Below are 22,963 nucleotides of genomic sequence, written 5' to 3'. Positions count from 1 at the left end.
TTTCTTCCTCCTGCTCATTCCTTCATGTCATGTAACTCGCACCTACATGAAAGAATAAAATCAAAATAATAGTTCATGAAGTTAATCACCTGTTCTAAAGGTTTGTTGTTTGTTTGTTTCGTGCAGTCGGCCAGTGAGGTGACACAGTCAGTGTGCACTTCATCTTCTCTACTTCCTGAGTATGAACATCCTCACTTCTCTACCATGATGTCTGGACAAAAATATTTCCATCTTTATATCGCTTAGCCGCAAATTAATGCTGCACCACTCAAGTTGACATTTGTGTTTATTATTTACTTGCTGTGGTGCTCTTGCTTACTTGCAGTAGACATTATCTTCCCTGACATCATTTTCGTCTGAAGATGACCGCAGTGTTTCGCCAATCTTCTTCACTGAAGCTAAAGCCTTTGGTTTTGTGTCACGAAGGATGACAAATAGTTGAACATCTTGAAACTATTATTTATACCTCCGGCTTTGCGCTGCTTCTCTTCCGATGGCTTGTGAAGTCCTGTTGGGTTTTGAACCAGCCTGCTGCAGGCGACCAGGGAGCAGACAACAGGTGTCTACCTGACATCCTCCATGACTGGACCTGTGGTGGACAGGAGCATCTGCAGCTTTGTGCTTCTTCTAATGAACTGTGCATGCTGGCAACAGCTTCTGGCTTCGCAACTGTCATCTCATATGAATTGTTGTGTGCGTGCGTGCGTGCGTGCGTGCGTGCGTGCGTGTCTGTCTGTCTGTCTGTCTGTCTGTCTCTCTGTCTCTAAAGCGCATGAGCCATGGGACGGGGATGTGGCGCTGTGGAAGTTCACCGTATTATTTTCCTTTTTTCCTTCTTTTTTTCTTCATTTTTCCGTTCTTCTTTCTTCCTTCCTTATTCTTTCTTCTTTCTTTCTTCTTTTCTTTCTTCCTCTCTTTCTTTCTTCCTTTCTTTCTTCTTTCCTTCTTTCTTTCGTTACTTCTTTCCTTTTTTCTTTCCTTATTTCCTTGTTTCTTTCTTCTTCCCTCTTCCTTCTCTATTCTTTTTTTTTTATTATTATCATTATTTGGCAACGCTGGTGTAAATATCAATCTCTCCTTATATTGATCTCTCTATAGCTATGTATATGTAGTCTGACCGAGTACTTTGAGTACATACAAACAGTTTATTAACTACACTGAGATGCTGTGTGCAGACTTCTGCTCCTTTACACGGCGTGGCACCTGCAGCCCCCCAATGCACACACAATGCACACACAATGCACACACCACCAGGTGACACAAACAGTCTGTAGGCAGGTGAACTAACGCTAACTACATCCAGCATTCACATACACAACTACAGCAGAAGACATGGAACTAGTCCCGCACTGTCAGTACACCAAGTACCTCCGCCTACCCCACACTTGCAGATGACTTGGCGTAGCCTCACAAGCATCCCACAGACACAACTTTCGCTTTGCTCACTTTCACAACAAAGTCAAACAAAAATCTCTTGCTTTACTAACCAGATTTATTGTCACCTGTCACAGAGATTGGCGGAGTGTAGTTTACAAAGTAAGTCTTAATGTCATTTATCTGTATGATGCCAAGAGCAAGACATGCGCAGTCCTGCATGTAAGTTTTCTATAAGAAAGTTTCTGTAAGCATGCATGAAACGCTTCCAGAACATGTCTGCTGTTGGAGGACCAATCTTTGGCTGGAATACATTTCTTTGTTGTGTTTCTAAGCTGAATGCTCTTTATGGAGTAGACCGGGGTTTTGTTGCCACGTGTAGTTGTCCCTTTTCTGCTTTATTTTCTGGCGATCCTCTTACTCGCACGTGTAGGACCCAGCGCCATGTTTTTCCTTGATGAGGACCATGCTGTCGATGACCTGTCCTCCCTGTGAAGATATTAGAGATCACCAATCAGATGATTGGGTCACCGTATCTTGAAGCTATTGGTTAAACACTGAATAACTTTCTAGTAAAGATTAACACTTTGTGCTTCAACTAACATTGGCAATAAAGAACACATGGTTAATCGACAGATAAAGAAGAAAGTCAATGTTACCTTGTCGGATGACACCTGGTGGAGAGTCAGGTGAGTGGAGTTGACGATGTCCATGACGGTGAAGCCGTAGTCATCACTACGGAAAGCACTCCATGCTGCTGGGTGATACTGGAACCGATCCTGACCTTCTTTGTCTCCCTGTGTAACATGTAACATGTTTGATTACAAGTAAACAAAGCCATCTTTCAGTTGTGTGGAGGATCAAGTTGATAAACTTTCCTTTTGTTTGTGTGTTGCGAAAAAGCAGACTGCTAAATTATCAACAGTTTAAATACTTTCTAGTTTTTCAAAAATTAAATCAACGGAGAGGCTTTAAAAAACTAAAGCAAAAGAAGAAACTTATTTTAAGGAACATATGATTTATACTAAATTATTTCCTAAAGTAGACAAAACATTATTCAACACCCGCGTTTCGTGGTGCTTACGGCGTATCCCTGTCCTTTCCCCTAGTGTCCCTTGGCTGCTCGTAATATTGCTCATAATATTGCTACACAACACTCCTACTGTACACAGTGGGCAGTGCACTCACCCACCGACCTCACGCATGTTGAATGTTTTATTCATCAGCGAATAAGCCGACCCCCACCAGTGCCACCACCACCCATATCATACAAAGCATCATGAGCTCACCGCTGAGCCGGTGATGATGTGGACTGGTGCTCGTGGGTTGGTGTAAGGTTCACTGCTTCCCCCGCACACCTGTACACAGTCGTACACAGCATGTTGTGTCATCAATGTGTTATCAATGTGTCATCAATATCTCACAGAGAGTCTAAAGCACGCAGACAAAGCTGACACCCACATGAAGATAACAAACCACAAGAGAAATATCCTACACAATCAGATCTTGACTACATGACAGGCTCAAGGCAGACATCTGCTGCACTGACAGGTAATGACTAGCAATGTGTACACAGTACAAGAGTGCCACAGACAGAGTAAGGACACTGTGACACAGGTAATCACTAGCAATGTGTACAGAGTACAAGAGTGCCACAGACAGAGTAAGGACACTGTGACAGTAAATAATGTTTTCTGAGTTACCTTTCCTTTGTACACAGGCAGCAGTCGTTCGTAGGAGTGTTCATGTGCATAGAACTCCACATCCACTCCATATTTGTAGAACAGGTCCTCCAGGTTTGGCCAAAAGGCAGCGGTGCCATTGCGTATCTACAGCACAGAGGAAGACGATGTTGATGTTGTATTTATCAACAAGGCAAGAGTGGTTGATGTGTAAAATATAATTGTGTACCATGAAGGTGTGCATGTCGCATGGCGCCGTGAGTATTGGTTTGTGATTTTCCGTTTCTGATGTGGCTTAACAGTTCTAATCATTTACCAAAGTATCTTTATATCACTCTGAAACTACACTTTCTAGACTTTAGCATGATTTGTAGGAAAATATTCCCTTCTCTGTATTAGACAAAGAAGCGAACTCTAGCCAGGTGCTAGCAAAGAAAACTGTCAACTGCCAGACGCCACTTGAGTGGTTCAGTCAATACCTGACAAGTGTACAGCCCATAAAATATGTTTTTATTTCTGTGTACGTGTAGCAGGTTAATGTCTGCCTCAAGGTTTGATGGCCTTTTGTAAATCCACTGGTTTCCGAAACACAAGGAAAGCAATCATAGAAACAATTTCAGAAAAGCATCTCTGAACACGTAGTTCACCTGTCTCAGAGGACAAGATCATGCTGCTACAGGTAGGGTCCAACTGTTGTGACTGAATGTATGTGTCATTAAGTCTCATGAAAGAGAAACAGAGTTGCAGGATTTGTGCTAGTTCTGTGTCCTAACAGAGATAGTTACAGGATTGGCGGGGTTGCGGCACATCTCGTCGTCGTCGTCGTTGGAGCAGTACATGGGTCTGTGTCCCATGGTGATGATCCACGGCCTCTCTCTACGGTTGGCTGGCTGGTTGGCTCTCCTAAGGTCCTCCTGCAGCCAGTCATACTGTCGTCTGATGTTGTTCTGTGGTGGCAGACTGGTAGTAGTACACTTCTGTGTTGAAGCTGATGATGTGGGCGGGGCCGATGTTCCAGCTGAAACACAAAACATCTGAAGGTGTGGCACGACCTTTGTAAGGCTGGTCTTACCAAACATTAAATCCCACATAGCCTACTGTACAGCCTGTTACTAGGACAACAGGAGCCTGCAAGACAAGCCACTGAGAGCAAGAATCTTGTTAGGCGGTACCACGCCATGTTCCTCCGTCTGATCCGCGAGCGCTCGTCAAGTGAGACTTCGACTTCATTGCTTCACAAAGGACTCGTGATCAATCAACGCGAGTATTTAAAGCCAACCAAGCATGTGAGTAAACTGATAAAAGGCACATGACTATTCGAAATAATTATCAACTGATGCTAATGAGACAAGGAATGGCATCCAGTATCTATAAGCTTTCTGTCTAATATCGAGGCAGCATGTACACCTTCCAAAAATGGACTCACCTGAAGTACATTCCGGTACCATCCCCACCCGGCATTGTAAACCGGTGACGGTAGTTGCCAAAGTCACTGATAGTTAAAAAAAAAAGTAAATTAAAAGTAAAAGTAAAAATCTTATCAATTCTTATTAGAATAAATATGTCGTTAAAAGATACAATTTAAAGAGCTAGTCAAGAATACATTTACAGTATGTTATTTTATGTCCACAAAAAAGTATTATCAGGCCCACATGTCCTTAAAGACACAATGTTGCTGTAACTGCTTACAACTTTTGCAAAATCCTGGCAGATTCTTTAAAAAGGCCCTCATCAACTTTTCTGGTATTTAAAATTTACCTTTGTGGGTAAAGGTAATGGATAAAGCTTATGTGCACAATGGTGCGGCAAGGCCCTGTAAATACTGACAGTCAGCATTGTGACCTCATGCATTAAGAGCTCCATATTTGACTGAGCATTGTATCACATCTCACTTCTATTGTATCACATCTCACTTCTATCGTATCACATCTCACTTCTATTGTATCACATCTCACTTCTATTGTATCACATCTCACTTCTATTGTAGGCGCCGGAGTATTTTACACCCAGCCAGCAACTAGGACATATTGTGTAACCGCCTTCCCTGTAAACTGCCACATAAATAGCAAAATAGTAAGATTTTAGCAGCAAGCAATTAGTTCTGCACCAAACCACCCAACCCTTGCCGGTAAATAAAGTGTTGCTACAACCAAAGTCACCATCTCACTATGCAATCTCGTGGTTTCCTACACAAGTCATGTAGGGCACATAGGCAGCAATGGGTTCTATCTGTCGCATGAAGTCATCTCCTACCCTGGCATCATCCTGAAACACAAACATGGTATGGTGTCACCCAGGCCAACAGATTTATACAAGATTTACATGGGAAAAACTTTGGCATAAATTTCTATGTAAAAGTTTAGCATGCATTGTGTCTGAGCAATACAAACATGTTGCTGTGTGTCACAAACCTGCTTCTTAAGCCTTCGGATGGCAAGGAAATAGGGAAAGATGGGTGGCTAGGTGAATGAGTGGCCTTCGTGGGTGTTTGTGGGTGTTTGTGGGTGTTTGTGTGTGTTTGTGAGTTTGTTGTGTGAGTGTTTGTTGTTTGTGGGTGTGTGAGTTGTGGATGTTTTTGTGTGGTGGTGTCTGTCGTGGGTGTTTGTGGATGTTCTGTGGGTGTCTGTGTGTTTGTGGTATTTTGTGGGTGTTTGTGTGTGTCTGTGTGCATACTGGAGAGCCAGATGAGGTTTCAACGAAAGAAGCTCTAACGTCTAGAGTTCCGTGTTTGCTGGGAAAGAGTTGTATGAGTTTAATTTATAGTCTATCTCATTTCTTTTCATTTTTCTTTAGAATTTTTAATATCTATTTTGAAAATTAAGATTTTATTAGTATTTTATCTTGTTTCCAAGACAGCCATGCATAGCATACCTGTATATTACTGTATAATATACCTGTATATTACTATAAATTTCTCAATCAAAGACTAATTGTGTCAAAGCTTTTCCTTGGTTATATGGTCTTGCTATCCAAGATCCATGTGAAAGTGTGTAATGTGTATATGACTACAAGCTACAGGCCAGAATGAGTGAGCGTGAAGCTGTGGTGACAGTTAACACTTACGTCGTGCATGTCATAAGCAAAGTCCCCTGAAACACACAAAGCAAAATATTTGTTTTTACATTTTGATTCAAAGTAAATTTAGCGTGTGTGTGTATGTACGGGTGTGTTTGTCTCTTTCTCACTCTGTGTGTGTGTGTGAAGACTTGCATGTGCCTGTACTCAGTGTAAATGCCTTGAAAACCTCGTGTACTAAAGAAGGACAGAGTGTAGGTTTGTAACAATATACAGTGTGGTGACCAAGGCCCCTACAGAAGGACAGAGTGTAGGTTTGTAACAATATACAGTGTGGTGACCAGGACAGCTAAAGAAGGACAGAGTGTAGGTTTGTAAGAATATACAGTGTGGTGACCAGGACAGCTAAAGAAGGACAGAGTGTAGGTTTGTAACAATACACAGTGTGGTGACCAAGGCAGCTACAGAAGGACAGAGTGTAGGTTTGTAACAATACACAGTGTGGTGACCAGGGCAGCCACTGACCCACGTGCAGGACAGCATCAAAGTGTCCGGTGTGTGCGTTGTGTTGAAGGTAAGGCAGAGCTCGGTCGTTCCTGCTGCCCATGTCGCCGTACACCATCATCTTAGGACTCCAGTCACTGCCATCCTTCATGGCCCTGAAGTTAAACTGCTTGCTCCAGCCTTCTGGTCCTCCTACCACGTACACTGTACACACAGAAGTGTATATATAAACACACACACACACACACAAACGTATTAACTGTAATATCTTATCCCTACCTCCAGTCCAGTCCAAACACCTCTACCCTATACGCAGGCATGAGCACCAACATGTGGTTCACTTCGTACACATTATTACAGTAATGTCCAGAAGATATAAAGACAAGACAAAGTTGATTACCATAGCTCTCTCCTGGCTTCAGACCATGAAGTCTGGCACGATGAATGTATATCTTACGATGCTGAGAACCGCCGTCCACAAAGGTAGTCGTATGTCCTTCTGCTGTGTATTCCAGACTTGACTGACCAAACCTTACTTTGGATTCTTTAGTCTTGTCCTGGGTCACCCATGTCACGACCATTTCGCTAGGTTTATCTGCGACAGTCCATCAGCAAGAAATATTTATCAGCAACACAAGATAACAGCAATAGATGGTCACACAACTACTTCCCCAGTCAACAGAACATTTAGAGTAACTTGTCTTTTAACATCATCATTACACGGAAACTAAATATTCAGTGAACCACAGCCTGCAGTGTCCATTGGAACCACACACGTGGTTTTCTTCAGTTGAACCACACACACACACACAAGTTATTCTGTAATTACAGAGTGTGTGCGATCAGCAGACAGTGTCAGGGAGGGGAAGCATGGGGCATGTCCAGTGCTCGTGGGAGTTAGAAGCAGTGACCTTTTTGCACTCAGGTAAAGATTGTGGTCTGCCCCTCAGACCCTTGACCTTCCTGTCAGCATCACGGACTTGCACACTCCGTACTGTACACCTCCGGCATTTGTGGAGCAATGGAGTGAAGGGTCACTTGTTATCAGAGCAGGACCCGCCACCTCTGGGCAGGCAAGTGCTGATGTCCACTGTTATCTACTACACTTTGTGCACTACGTCACTTGACCTTGCGGTCACGCTCTTTTCATTGCTGTCATCAAAGAATGGGGAAAGGTGGGGTCGGTGGGGTCACGATATAAAGGAGCTTTTGTTTGTGAAGATTTGCGTTGCCACTACAGTACACTACTTAATTTAATACCGCGTTTATTGAAGATTGTTTATTGAAACTTGATACAGAGGCTTTGTCTGTGATGGACTGAGCGATTGTCCTTATTTTCTACAAGTGTGAGTTGACGATGAAGATTTGAGGATAGTCACGAGTTTCAATACGACAGCTACATACTGTACTTTCATATGACAAGAAGAATTTTTAGAAGAATTTATCGGGACAATTAACTCTGTACATGGAGGGAAGAATGCAACTGTAAAACTCAGTGTATCTCATTGTGCATTATTTGAGACTAGCTGTACTCAACAATAATATAAGGTGGACGCAATCAGTTTATGTAAACTGCTTCTCCACAGGTGCAAGTTGTTTGTGTTGTTCACAGGTCATCAGCTGTAAGTCAGGATCCACAACAATCGCGAGCAGTCCCCAAACACCACCCGACACTTGTTCGTCGACTTTGTCTGACTTGGCCACAAACTGTCACTTTGTCTTCCTTTAAATACAGGTCGGCAGACAACGACGGTCTTCATGAACAGTCTCGAAGCTATTTTAGAAACTATTTATTATAAGTTAAAAAAGTCATTTACAACCCGAAATTACAATCGGAAGTATTTTAGACAGTCGGTATCTTTCATATAAACAGATCGTTCTTGTTTCGTTTAAATATTGAAAGATCAAAGAAACTTTCCAGAGATCAGGACACTTACCTGTGTACGACAGGTGAACCTGCTCGGGGTACACGGAGCCCAGAACAGCCGGCAAGACCAGAACCAGAAGCACTGCGTGCGTACTCCACCCGAAGCCCATCTTGCTCGTTGTGGGTGGCTGAGTACCTCGAGTACGAGAGGAAGTGTCGTCAGTCAGTGCTTGCTTTCTGCCGGGTACTGATGACATATATAGCAGCTTTCTTATCAGTCGTCAGTGAGTCGAGCTGATAGTCATCTCACTGTGTCCTCGATCTTATGGCAGGTCAGGTGGACAATAGCTGCTGTAAGTAGGATTATCGGCTTCCTCTGGTCACTGACTAGTCACTAGTGGAGATGTGAATGCGACACTCGCCACTCGCTACACCAGCGGTTCTCAGCCTTTTACTAGTGACGCCCCCCTGACAGAACAAAGGTACGTCCGCGACCCCCTTAGCCAGCAATGTAAGCTAATTTCACTAACACCGGTATAAGAAACTTTAAAAATGACCACCTTCGCGCCCCCCTTGTAAGCATGTCGCCTCCCCCCACCCCAGGGGGGCGCGCCCCACAAGTTGAGAACCGCTGCGCTACATGATGGTATAGGGTAATGGTAAAGGTCATTCCCTAACCTTTTCGGGTTGTTAAGGGGGGGGGGGATGTTAGAATGTCTTTTTCACGAGGTCGGCTTTACGTGAGGGCGGTGTCCATCTCATCTCTCTCGTCGTCTTACTTCCCCGACCCTCTGTGGAATCAGATACCCATCCCCACCAGCTGAGTCGACTAGGGGAAGTTTGTTGCGCTCATCGGGAATCGAACCAGCGCGCTCTCTGTTCGGACGCCAGCTCTGTAACCACTGATCGCTACATCATGAATAGCTTGCGGACTTCATGGTCGGATCAGGTGAAAGTGATAAATCTTGTTGACATTTACTTTGGTATAGAGACTGACTACTGGAACATCGAAGTCCTTTGCTTGGAATGATTGTGTTTTCTGTCATTACTGGGGGTTGGGTGAACGTTGAATCAAACAACATTGTTGGTGATGAGAATGAAGGTCTTTTACCTGCCAGGTGTTTTGTGAGTAACGCACTGATTTGGCACGTAAAACTTTGTAGTTGCCAGGAACCCAACTATCAAGCATCTCCTTATAAATTTAGAAGGAAATGTTTGATGTGATACTCATAAAACTGTCTCGCCATCTGTAACAGCTTCAATGGGGCAAAGTAGTAACGCGCTGAACGAATGTGATACACGAGTAATCAAGTGTGTATTGCTATTCCTTCAACTTCTCTTTGCTTCAGAGGCCACAAGAAAATTTGAACACTTGTCGAATACAAACATTAGGGTCACAACATCCGTTTTTAAATTATCTTGCTATAGCAGAGATGTATATGTGGCAGAAGACTCTATAATAGTAACAAGAAGTTATCTCGTTTCTTGAAGTTCTTTAACTGGCTCTTAGACTTACATCTGGTTTCCAACTTTCTTTTCTTGAGACCTTATTTTGACACTGATTGACTTTCAAGGAGCTTTGAACTATAATGCTTCTTTTAATCTGTCAGCAAGTGCATATAAGTTGGGATTACCCACCTTAATGGGGTAGGAGATGAAATCTGAGAGGGTGTGACACAGAGTGACTTGTGTCCTTGAGTGCTAGAGTGCCGCGAGAAATGGTAATAGACTGTGTGGAAATAAGTGTATTTTATACTTTCATTTTGGGCAATACGTTAAAAGCTTAAAGCTCAATTTGTCTGTACCAAGTAATGTGACTCAAAAATTACAACTTATACTTCTTCTTCAAATGTGATATTACTTTGGTTGAAGATGCGAGCATTAATCAAAAGATTTCTTAGGGGCGTGTATCCTAGAAAACCACTGCTGTATACCCGATAGAAACACTGATGGCGTATTGCACTTTACTTGAACTGTTCACTGGCTAACTCGGTGCTTTATCTTTATACTTTATATTTGTGATGATAGCGAATACTTCAGACATTTTAAAAGGGAACACCTAAGAACGGAGCAAGGAACAACAAAAGTTAACGCGTGGTTCTGTAGGCAATAACTGACGTTCACAGCCTCGGTTAAACATAGCACGTAACAAGCTATATGTCACAGCTAGGGTTCATGTTACACACACCCAGAAAGATGCATAGGTATACATCAAACTCTCGCTAACCGCATGTCCACTGTTAAATGACAAGAACAGATCTTAGGCTTTAATTAACAATTGTTGTATTTCTTGAAAACGAATCACGTACACTGGGTTTTCATAGCGTACGAAGTTGCTATCAGTTTTGATTGTGTTTCATGATCCTCCTCTCACATGCAGTTGTAAAGTCCAGCGCCATGTTTATCCTTGATGAGATCAATGCTGTCAATAACCTGGCCTCCCTGTAAATATATCAAAGACCCTGAATCATACTGTCAGGTCACCTTATCTTTAAGCACTGAATAACATGTGAATGGTAAATAAGCACAAAGGACATGGACAAAGTTAAGATTCTAAAACTTCCAAACCCCCTTTCCAGACCTGCTCTAGCAACCATTCACACAGTATCTGCAGATGGCAGTAAGTCTCATATGAGCTGCATCATGTGATTTTACCTTATCAATGGACACCTGCTTCAGAGCCAACTGTGTGGAGCTAATGATCTCTATGACGGTGAAGCCATAGTCGTCAGTACGGAAAGCACTCCATGTCGATGGTTTAGGTTGGAACTTTGTCTGCCCTTCTCTATCTCCCTGTGTAATAGATATTACTGATGATGAACAAACAATCGCATTAATAGTAGCATTATAGCTGTCTTGCCAATTTGTAGAGACTACAAACAATGTAATATGCAATACTGAAATATTAGTGACTATACGGCTTGTTGCTGTTACGCTCATAGTTTTGTATCTACATTTTTGAGATTTGATAAAGTTCTATTAGTCCATTGGTTGTAGGAGCAGTGAAAAGAAATGATCCAAGGCCTGTGCCTTTCCCAGTAAATCCGATACCCACTTCTGCTGGAAGAAAATTACCCTCACTTCCTGTGGAAGTATCTTGAACCACAGGACTAAGCAGGATTAGCACAACAACCTTATTGCCACTAAACAAGTTATGTGGAGCTATGGAGCTTATTACTATGACAGTATTACGATAATATGACAGTATTAACAGCTCACCGCTGAACCAATAATGATGTGGACTGGTGCTGGTGGATTGACATAAGGCTTATCGCTGCTGCCATTGCATACCTGTGAAAGAGCCATGCCAAATATTCTGTGTAATTAGTTTGCTTAAAATACTACCAGAACATAGAATGAAGCTGAAACATTTTTTGATGATGGCGCAACCACCTGAATCATTTAAACACATTTTATTAATAGTGTTAATGACAAAACAACTGCTCCACTAAGTGAGATACATTAAGCCACACATTAAAATGTCTTTATGATTGGTTACCTTTGATTTGTACAGGGGCCACAAACGTTCATAAGAATGTTCATGAGCATAAAACTGCAAATCAACACCATACTTGTAAAACAGGTCCTCCAGATTTGGCCAAAATGCAGCTGAACCATTGCGTATCTATATTACATAAACAGAATAGGAGACTTTGGTCAGTTGGGCAAATAGGTAATGTATTGTTGATTCATAACAAGTCAACAGTTTGATACTATGTCATAATACATTAAGAGTTGTGTGCATGCATGAGAATAACAGTCAGCTGATAGAAGCAAGCTTAATTGAAGACAAAGACCTATGTCAAAAGATCTGCTTTTGTTTAGATGTAGTGAATAGCCAATGTGAAAAATACTATACTAGAGACATTCTGTTGACGTTAATGAAAATGGTCTGCTGTCATGAAACAAAGGTGGTTACAGGATTTTGTGGGTTGAAGCACAGTTCGCCATTATCCTCATTTGAGCAGTACATAGGCTTATGTCCCATGCTGATGACCCAAGGCCTGGCTGCACGGTTAGCTGGCAGGTTGGCTTTCTGTAAGTCTGCCTCAAGCCAATCATATTGACGTTTGATATTTTCTGTGGTGGCATACTGGTTATAGTACACCTCTGTGTTGAAGCTGATGATGTGTGCAGGGCCAATGTCCCAACTAAAATGGAAGCATTCTATTAGTCCAGTACAGTAAAGGCTAATGTTGTGGTAAAGTACTATATAAATACACGTTTATTAAATTATTATTTTTATTAATAAAAGAGGAGGTCAATTTTTGTAAAGATTGAATAAAGATAAAAAAGTACTGGTACTACTTACTACCTTTCACCCAATAAATTGCAACATGTCCTTTCTTAATCTATAAGACTGCATTTAACAATTGACCAACCTGAAGTACATTCCTGTACCATCGCCACCGGGCATGGTAAACCGGCTACGGTAGTTGGAAAAGTTACTGAAAGATAGTAAAACAAAACAAAAAATAAATAAATAAACCAAAACAAACAAAAACTAATTACAATGAAACAAAACAAATTTGATTAATTTTTCATTATATTTCACATATATAAGTTACAAAAAAATCTGCAAATAGAACATGCTATACCTTTAATCAGCTAGTGAGATGACCATGCCCAATCAGGCACAAGTGACCGATTATGAGCAACTTTTAGACATGGTAGTTAGCCACAAAATAAGCCAGGTCTGGACATATAAATGGTCCTAGACCAACTACGGAGGAATCTAACAGGATGAGGTGGGGTTACAGATGGCAGTGTTACATCCATTGAGATACTTCAAGGACCAGTATTAGCCAGAAACTGTTACCTCCAGTGAAATACCCAGCTGTCCAATGATAGGTTCATCACACAACCAAAACCCACTATAGGTTCTAGTCATGAAGTGGAACCTTAGGCAAGCAATTCTCCCCATGTTCCCAGGGTAGGATAAAGGACAGGAACTAAGGGTTGGGTAAGCCCTATGGGGAAAAAAAAACCCTCAGATAGCTGGACAGTACCAGGCAAGAGTGGGTCCTCTAACAAATCATAGTGTTATGCAACTGTAACAACTATTATGAAAATATGTCTAAGATAAACATATAATTTTATACCTCCAGCAACTATGGCCTTAAGCAGCCTCCTAATAGAACAATAACATGTGGCTTAAAAAAACAATGCTTGCCATGGTTAAATTTAAGGTGACTTGTATACGACAGTCTGGCTTATTCAGCTTCATCGCTTGTAAAGCTCTCTTAAACTGCTCTGTAATTTAAACTTAAAATTGGCAACCTTGGTAAGGTTGGTAACAAAGACGTGTACAGTAGCCAGTCGATGTACAGCCTGATACATCAAGTACTCATATCTCTGATCTTGAAGAAAGCTCCATGTTTAAAGAAAATACTTACATCAAGTAACTTTAAATCAGTGGTGAGGAAAATAGGTGTTTCATACTGAGTTGCCAACTCTGGCTGCATTATAGCAAAGCAGCAAACAGCAAAATGATTAAAGGAGAGGAAAAACAGTGTGCCCAAAATACGACAAAACCCCTTGAAATCCAATCCTTGCTGTACTGGTGACAAGCGTTTTAAATTGCCAACAGACTGGCACTCTTTGATTAGAAGATCCGTGGTGACTTATTCAGTGAGTCATCAAACTGTATATTTTTTTTTGTATTGGAGAAGCAAATAAACAACAAGTAAACTTGAGAAATTTTAAAATGTCAAAAGTTGGGGCAATGATTTTAAACTAAACAGCATAAAACTTACCTCTAAATAAAGACACAAAAAAAACCAACAACAACAAAACCTTACTATGCATATTCATGGTTTCCAACACACGTCATGTATGCACATATGCAGCAATAGCTTCTATCTGTCGCATGAACTCATCTCCTACAGTTGCATTATCCTGTAACAAAAACGTATTATAATCTAATACATAGCTTTATAAATAACTTGAATGCAAAAGCATTGGACTGATTCTTTCTAAGGAGACATAAGTCATATCTCACTTTGGTCGACAATCCTTATGTGTTATTGTCTCGGTACTGAGCTGTCAAGTATCTTTGAACCTAAAAGTGTTTAATTAAATAATTTTTAAAAGCTTACATATCAGTGCATATTTTAACAGGCACAGATCAGATGTTTTTATGTAACTGAAAAATACATCAATAATAAAACTTGATAAAATTTAAACTTACGGTATCCATATCATAGGCAAAATCCCCTGGAACATAAAAAGACACGTTTCCATATATTTTCTACAATAGTGTTGTGCCAATATACAGAATGTTAAACTAAGCAACAATTTGCATGGTAAATTGTATAACTATATCATTATAATCATTTGTAGGTATGTGCATTGATATTGAAATATATAATTACATTAACATGCAGGATGTGTATGTGTGCTTTTGTACAAATTTCTATAGGCTTTTAACTTTAAAATCTCATCTAATAAATAAGGACAAACTTTGTGATGCAAATAACATGCAGTGAAGACCAATGGCAGCCACTAACCAACGTGCAGGACAGCATCAAATTGTCCAGCCTGTGCCTCCAGTTGAAGGTAAGGCAGAGCTCTGGCATTGTCGTTGCCCATGTCACCATACAACACCAAGATGGGGTTCCAGTCACTGCCATCCTTTATGGCATTGAAGTGAAACTGATCACTCCAACCTTCTGGTCCTCCAACCACGTACACTACAGGCAGAAACACAACTGTCATACATTATATGTATTTGGTTGAATGTAAATTTTTGGACATTACTGTAAGTGCATGTTTTGTATGTAGATGCATAAAATTTTAAATGTTAATCTCAAGAAGCATGGTTAAGTAGGGTATCGAGTATGCATACTTTACATTGCGAAATTGATGCATGGTTTTGCTTGCTGTTGCTCAAGATTTGAAGACCATTACCTGTGTAAACAAAAGTATTTTGTGTATGGGTGTGAGAGTGGATGAGTGGGTATATGTGCACCTGGGTATGGATGTGGTTCTGGTATGATTGGTTGCAGGTGTGTACATATATATGTGTGTCAATGTCAACCCATCAAAACGTATACAGTTACTTTTTTTAGTGTGCTTACACTATCACTAGAAAACAAGAAACAGAAAATTACCATATTTCTGTCCAGGTTTCAGAGCGGTAAGTTTGGCACGATGAATGTACATTGTACGGTGGAGGGAACCACCATCTACAAATTTAGTACTTGTTCCTTCTGCTGACTGGTCCAGGCCTGATAAGCCATACATCACTCTTGATGCTGAAGTCTCATTCTGGGTCACCCATGTTACAATCATTTCACTTGGAACACCTGGGACAGTCACATATGGGAAGGGAACTTTTGTCAGCAATAAAAGAAAACAACAGCAGATAAGTTCACAGCTATTTCCCTCAGTAGTCTTTTCAAAACAGCCTTTTGATAGCATCATTTTAAGAAAGCTACATGTTGTACTTCAATACAGGAAATACTGATTTAATATTAGGCCATAGACTATGTGCTGCCATCTTTTATCTTCCCTGATAAATCAGGTACCCATATGCTGGGTAGGCAAACGAGAGTTTTCCAATCTCTAGCTGTATGAGTTGTAGATGTTCTATTACATCAAGCATGAAACAATCAGAGGAAATGTTGAAGAAAATATACAAGATGTAGTAATTATAATATTTCTGGATATTCATAAGAAAATAATGTACATAAAGTCATGATGTGGACACAAAATAGAATGATTTTTATTCCATATGGAAGCTTAAGGTGTCAGTAGTGAGTGTGGGGCCTTGGTGACTGATCAGAGGTCTTGATGTAACTATTTCAGTAATCCCTTAAAATAAGCATAGACAAGGCTGTAGTGGCTGAACTGCTGTATTTGAGGACATTCCCTGAGTGTGTCAATCTAGATTTTATACTTTCTGCAAGAATGATGTTTGAAAGACATTAACTTGTATAGAAAATAGTATAAAAAGATCGATTCAAACAAAGCATACAATACTTTTGTTGCATATATATATACTAATATGCTTTTTAATGACATGATCCAAAATGACGTGAAATCAGCACAATCTACAGCCACTTTGATCCCTTCTTGATACTTTAAGGTGTTTGTAAGTCTCACAGATGAGATCAAGGTGTTGCCCATGGACACGAAAATGACACTAAGTGCTTAGTTATCATGATCACTATCAAGAAACATCATTAGAAAAATATTATTAGAAACATCGATAGGGCGTCAGCTTACCTACAGTTCTACAATAGATCTGTTTTGCGTTTGGGAGAAGGGAGGACAGCTAAACCAACAAGCGTGAGAGAAAAAAAACAATAAATAATAAACGTAAATTGCGAGTGTCCAGGAAACGTACCGCTGTACGACAGGTGAATTTGTTCGGGCTGTACATGAATGATGCCCAGAACTGCTGGTATAATCAAGACTGAAAATGCAACGGAGGGTGCGCACGACCCAAGGCCCATCTTTCACTGCAGTTTTCGAATACAAAAGAAACGATGGAAAGCAGAAGGTCTGTGCTCGTTTTCTACGCTTTCACTTTATAGCAGCTGTCTTATCAATGGTAACTGCGTCATTCTGATAGAAACTGTGGGTTGTTTTTTTTTTTTTGTCCTCCTTGTTCCGGATCAGCTGATGTTCAGTATATATCCGTTATACATCTCCTTGTCATTGGATATGTATGGTTTGACGAAAACGGTAAAATATAGTTTACATTTAGATCGACATGGGTACTCAACTTGTAAACCAAATATTTCGTCTTGGCGTAATTCTTAAGTCGATCACAACTGGGTGACGAGCATATATATATATGCATGAAGCTCTCATAAAGATTAATGTTCAGGATCTCGATCTAGTTTCCACGCTACTATCATAAATTATCAATTACTATGTTGCGAGTCTGCTTTTTCTTAGCGTGTAAATGCACGGGTAGCCGCTGCGAGGAAAGCGAAGGACAAGGTTGACAATTCAGATCGTATTTGTACAAATATGCAGCTGCAAGTGAGGTTGGCAGAATACTTGGCGGCTCGCGGAGTTGTCCGACACAAGGGAGAGCACGCAGCGAGCGGCAACTAAAATGGAGGCGTCTGGGAAACACGGTAGGGATTTTACTATCATTTTGTGAGCAAAGAACACCTTTTACTTCCTGAGATAAAATCTAAGTTTCGAGACCTAATTTCGTTTTAGATTTCCCAAATGCAATCGTTTCCTTTTGCATAATAATTTCTCAGTGACTAATCTTGCAAAGAAAGTTTTTACTAATCTCCATGCGACTTCCGGTCAGCAAAAAAAAATTAGTACTTATCCACAGCAAATAATAGGGTACAACTGTATTTACACGCACAACGCTGTATTACAATGAGAGGGGAAGCGATCACTTTGACCACAAAACATAGTCGGATCGATCCTATGCACACCAACTGGTCCTCGTAAGGCATCGTCTCAACATCGAAACGACAAATCGCAGATGATACAACTAGTTGTTAACGTCAAATATTGCCAACAGAGTTATGCGTTGTCCAGTCAACACCATACTAACTGAAAATAGCAGCTTGGCACTATACATGTAGAGAGTAAATCTCAGTCTGCATAAACGCGATTTTCTCTTTTTTGATCGATGAATCTTAGGCAAACAGGTTAACGGAATGAAACTTCTAGCAGCACTAACTTCTCAGTATGTCTACATGAAGCGAAAGTACTTAGTTTCGTCGTACATTTTTTTTTTCTTTTCTTCGCGATTTCTATAACATAATTGACTTTTACTATTTACTTATTACTCGGCGAGATAAGAAAAATGCTATGCAGTAACCACGAAGAACTTTCGCTTCATGCGCATTCACTATACTGAGAGTTTTATCCTGCTAGAAGTTTCCCGTACAGTTAGAACGCTGTATCTTTTAGCCTATTCTAGTTCCTCCATTCCCTGTTGTCCTGATGCTATCCTTACAACATAGTGTGAATGAAATCCCACTTTTCCAAGCTTTAACTCATTTAATGTTATAATCACCCTAGTTGAAAGTCCTTGATCTTTATTTTTTTCATTTAAGTTTAATTCCAAGTTGATTGTTGTCTCAGGTGGATGCAAAAAAGTGAAAACTAAAGCCGACGAAAATTCTTCTGTCACCCAAGCATTCAGGGTATTTCAAGTGGAACTGGACTTGCGTCATGATAAGTATGAGCGTATCGTGAAACTGAGCAGGGACATCACAGTTGAGAGCAAACGCATCATCTTCTATTAAAAATATGTTGGTATATATTGGTTTACATAATACTTTCATTCGTTGATACAGATGTAGAACATTATTATAAGAGTAATACTTGAAGCTGTGAAAATATGCTTTGTCTGTCTTAAAACAAGATTGTGTGTGATGAAGTATTTAAACAATGTTTAAATGATTAGTTTTAAAAACATTGTGAAATATGTTTTCAAAACAAAATTTGACCAGTTTTTCAAAACTTTGTTCATGTCGATGAGCAAGACTTAATATAAGACAATCTATACTTGTATTTGGCGTACAGTGGTGCCTGAGTTTTGATTTGCACATGTACTTCCAATCATATAAGTTAGGTCAATAAAATTTAAGTGATGCCATCACTGTCTCGCGTGTAGAACAGAGGTCAAGAATAGTTTGCTCACAGCAAGGAAAAATGACAATTCAGAGACCATTGTGCAAGCAGCAACGAGCTTCAAGAGAGAATTCATTCAGTTATCTTAGGCATAATCCTGGTAGGATTTTAGTTTATGACTAATAGTGCTAAATAATACGTAATTAATGATTAAATATTTATATGTGAAAAAAGATACTCATTCACAAATGGGTCATTTTATTAAGCAATATCTTCTCCATTTCTTGACAAGGTTTGCAGAGTACATAACAGGCTTTCTCATATTTGCTCTCGACAACTGTGTTTGGCAATTCAAGCGACTCAAATAAATCTCCACTGGATGTCTCACGATCTTGCACATGCTCTTGGAATCGTACACAATACACCTTGATCCATTCATTGATCTCTCTTCAGATCTACTCTGCCAACTAATGCAGAATTTGCAAGCATGACAGATAACAATGCTTCTGGTGCAACAGAATCAGCATTGGGGTCCAGCATCACAGGTGCTGCTAGCAAAAGGAAAACACCTAATACAGATGATGGAGCATCAGAAGAATATGATAACCAATGTGACTTTTCTATACCATCACATCCCACTAGTCCAGACAAGGCCATGAGTCTAGAGCAGACTGGTAGCACACAAAAACCTTTGATGGTGACAGTACCCATCCTTGACTTCATTTTGGGCATTACAGACTTGACGGGAGAGCTGATGCGCAGTGCCATCATGAGTGTCAGCGAAGGTGACTTGGATTTTCCTGTTGCCATCTGCAGTTTTATGCACCTTATCAACACAGCTTTTGTCTCTTTTGGCAATGTGTCATGGGAACTGAACCGCAAGTTAACTGTCCTGCATCAGAGTTTAGAGAAGGTGGAGAATGCCTGCTGCACACTTAGAGTGCGGGGTCAGAGATTCCTAAACACATGCTAGCCAGTGTCTTCTCAGGTCCTGCTAGGGAGGGACACATTGTAGAAGAAGATGGTTGTTTTGATTAAAAACAAACACAGATTCTTGTTTGTTTTTTTTTTCCTACGTGTCATCTGTAAATCAGTTTTGCTATGTAAAAACCGGACTTCAAATTGAGTTTATGCACATTGTCTTGTTTGATCTTCCTTTCTTTAATTAAATACAAGATTTTGTCATCTTCAGTGTGGTAAATGTTGCATTGTTGACATGGTGACACAATTCATGTGGAACTTACATAATGAGCAATTATAGGAATACCTTAAGACTGGATGGTGTCATCCAGCTGATCACATTCACATAGAATATACCTTCTGCATAAGCTAACTAGTTCTTCAGTTAGTCAAGCAATCTTAGGCTGTTTCTACTAGTCGTTTATTGAGAGTCTTGTGTCTTGCATGCTGGTTTCGCGATCTCTCTGTCCATGATATGAACAATCTGAACAGTATTGTCCACATCTGTTCTAATTGGTATCAAACTGAGCTATTAAGCTCAGGTAAACGCTATGCCATGCCTATTGCTTAAAAGCAATAATGGCCTAAATCGTTGTGCCATTCCTGCTCGGCTGCTTCAACCTCAAATAGTGTCAGTGGTGAGTGTGCTATGCTGTAGTGCGCACAGAATATCTGATGTAATTTGTTTTTATATATGTATGATCACTTTGCCTTTATTTCCCTTCATTGCTATATTTTGTTTTTTTTTTCATTGTTGGGGAAATTTTTTTTTTTTTTTTAACACTGCAATCTTGGGGCAACAAAAAAAAAAAAACTTATTCTTATTTTATTTCCAACTTTAACTTTTGTGGCTAGAGCACCTTTCCATGTTCAAATTGCCCACTGGGACAAATAAGGTTGGTCGTTGTCATTGTTTGCATCTCTAAACATTTACATTTAAAGAAGAACAAAATGAACAGCAGCATAATGTTACATTTCAGAATCCTATTTGCCAAGTACTGTTCTTTCAGGATCAGGTTTTCCCTGGAAGTGTAATATTGGATGCGATTACTGACAGGTGACACAATCTTGCATTTTGTTGATTTATGCAATAAATATCACCAACTCTATTTTGTTTCTAAAATGGTAAAAATTATATAGGCTTACACCAACACTTTTCTGAAGTACTGATTTCTTTGAAGGCCACAGCCAAGGTAAGATCAAAAAAAAAAAAAAAATCCTGAGGTGTTGCTCAATCAGCGAGCCAACTTTTGTGAAACTGCAGAAAATGAGATCTTGACTTCTCTTCAGAATTGAAATAAGAGCTGCAATATTCACAGATTTTTATCTGTAAATGTAACATTAATTTTGATAATTAATATCTTTGTTGTAAATATAATAAACCAATTGAAAATTACTTTGCACTAAATCACATTAGAAATGGCTTGCATTCTTACACAGAAACGATCTAAATATAAGCCAACGAGAGACATTTCCACTGTGTTACCACACAAATTTGCTAGTTTAAGAGAGCAAACAGAAACAGAGCTGATGTTATAAACAGAAATGGTTTTTGAAAAAGTGCTTCCTGTGCCTTCGGACTGACTAGACCGACTGCTATGCAGCTTATCATCATAGGTCTTCTGCATCTAGCTCCAACCGCTCACATCAAATGCTAGTCTTCACAGAAAATCATCTCACACCACTGCTTATCTGTACTGAAATTTAAAAACCCTGTTCAGTGATACTACCCACTGTCACTTCAGCCCAGTACAGAGTAGTCGGTGCGTGGCGAACGTAGCGCCTGTCACCAATACAGTGAAGTTGGCTGCCCTGAGTTCATTCTCTCGTCTCGGGCACGCTGTTTCTTTCTCTGCTGGGCATTGTTTACAGTGCTGCTTGCTCCATATATAAGCTCAGTTGCTGACGCGTAAAACACCAATTTTCCCCCCCCACCCATATACCCCGCCCCTGTATGTGTTGGTGAATGTGTGCTAGGATGCCACCTGGGAGGTGGCCACTAAGTACTCTCATAAGAATGGAAGCACCAGGTGCTAAGATAGTCAAATCATTATAAGAAGACATCAGTACTTTCACAGATTAGTGTTTGTGTACAGTGATTTTGTTTTAAAAAGAAAAGGACTACCTGGTAGTTGCAGATGCTACCTCAACCTGTCAACATTGGCCCTTGCAAACAACCCCTCGTCCACAAGAGTTTATGCACACACACACTAACACATACACAAACTTCACCAGCACAAGATGTTGCTATGTTGCTTCTTTAAAAACAATTGTTTGAGCTCTTCTTTCTAGAGTTTAATTTATTTAATTTTCCAAACACTCCTGTTTCAATGATTGAACACAATTCTGTCTTTTAGTTCACAAGGAGCTAATGCACAGATTTTTTACAAAATAGATATCTGTTTATACTATCAGTCTCAAAATGTTACAATGACATAAATTTTTCTGAAAGAATATGCAATACATTATTACACCCATCATCTCATTAGCCTCGCTATAGCTGTCATAAATCCATCGCAATGTACAGCATATATGATGGGTAATGCTAAAACAGGTTCATAGACACAATAATTGTAGAGACACACACTCATCATACACAGAACCTGAAAAATCTTAATTTTCACATCTCTCAAGGCACAACCCCATGGATTCTGATCACAAGTAAGAACTGAGCATTAAAAAGGGCTACAGTCAAAGCACTTGTTTTCCAACATCTTGTTACAGAATACATGGGAGATCATTGTAAGGATGCTGGAACAATGGAACCAATGCTGGGCAGTACATTTACTTTCCAGCAGTGTAAGCTGTTGCCAAAATCTATATAGTGCACACATCTTTTAATTTATGGCAGGCCCCATTTCTGTAACATCATTAGTCTTATTTGGACTCTAAATGTAATATCCAGGACTGTTTGCCTCAACACTTCTGAATGTGACCACTAACAAAGATGTCCACAGTTGTGACATGATCATTGTGGACAGACTACTAGATTTAGCAGATT

At 40.1% G+C, this 22,963-nt stretch overlaps 3 protein-coding genes across 3 annotated transcripts; 1 reads left to right on the top strand and 2 right to left on the bottom strand.

Moving 5' to 3' along the window:
• Positions 1–1,474: 1,474 nt before the first annotated feature.
• Positions 1,475–8,688, bottom strand: LOC112570174 (acid phosphatase type 7-like). The gene is given in 12 exon segments (XM_025248484.1): positions 1,475–1,863; positions 2,034–2,171; positions 2,664–2,732; positions 3,078–3,203; positions 3,842–4,006; positions 4,008–4,074; positions 4,483–4,548; positions 5,224–5,321; positions 6,120–6,145; positions 6,597–6,779; positions 6,976–7,170; positions 8,513–8,688. Coding segments are annotated over 12 exon segments (1,305 nt in total). The 5' UTR covers positions 8,613–8,688; the 3' UTR covers positions 1,475–1,791.
• Positions 8,689–10,705: 2,017 nt separating this feature from the next.
• On the bottom strand, positions 10,706–17,069 carry LOC112570175 (acid phosphatase type 7-like). The gene is given in 12 exon segments (XM_025248485.1): positions 10,706–10,884; positions 11,098–11,235; positions 11,662–11,733; positions 11,942–12,067; positions 12,362–12,593; positions 12,825–12,890; positions 14,244–14,280; positions 14,283–14,340; positions 14,633–14,658; positions 14,952–15,134; positions 15,555–15,749; positions 16,793–17,069. Coding segments are annotated over 12 exon segments (1,314 nt in total). The 5' UTR covers positions 16,902–17,069; the 3' UTR covers positions 10,706–10,812.
• Positions 17,070–17,410: 341 nt separating this feature from the next.
• LOC112570272 (translin-associated protein X-like) lies at positions 17,411–20,053 on the top strand. Its single transcript, XM_025248653.1, is given in 4 exon segments — positions 17,411–17,534; positions 18,511–18,667; positions 19,456–19,949; positions 19,952–20,053. Coding segments are annotated over 4 exon segments (762 nt in total). The 5' UTR covers positions 17,411–17,512; the 3' UTR covers positions 20,041–20,053.
• The last annotated feature ends 2,910 nt before the right edge of the window (positions 20,054–22,963 follow it).

The sequence above is a fragment of the Pomacea canaliculata genome, linkage group LG8 (assembly GCF_003073045.1).
Source record: "Pomacea canaliculata isolate SZHN2017 linkage group LG8, ASM307304v1, whole genome shotgun sequence".
NCBI classification, from domain to species: Eukaryota; Metazoa; Mollusca; class Gastropoda; order Architaenioglossa; family Ampullariidae; genus Pomacea; species Pomacea canaliculata.
Note: the sequence above shows the minus strand (reverse complement) of the source record. Positions and strands in the feature narration are given on the sequence as shown.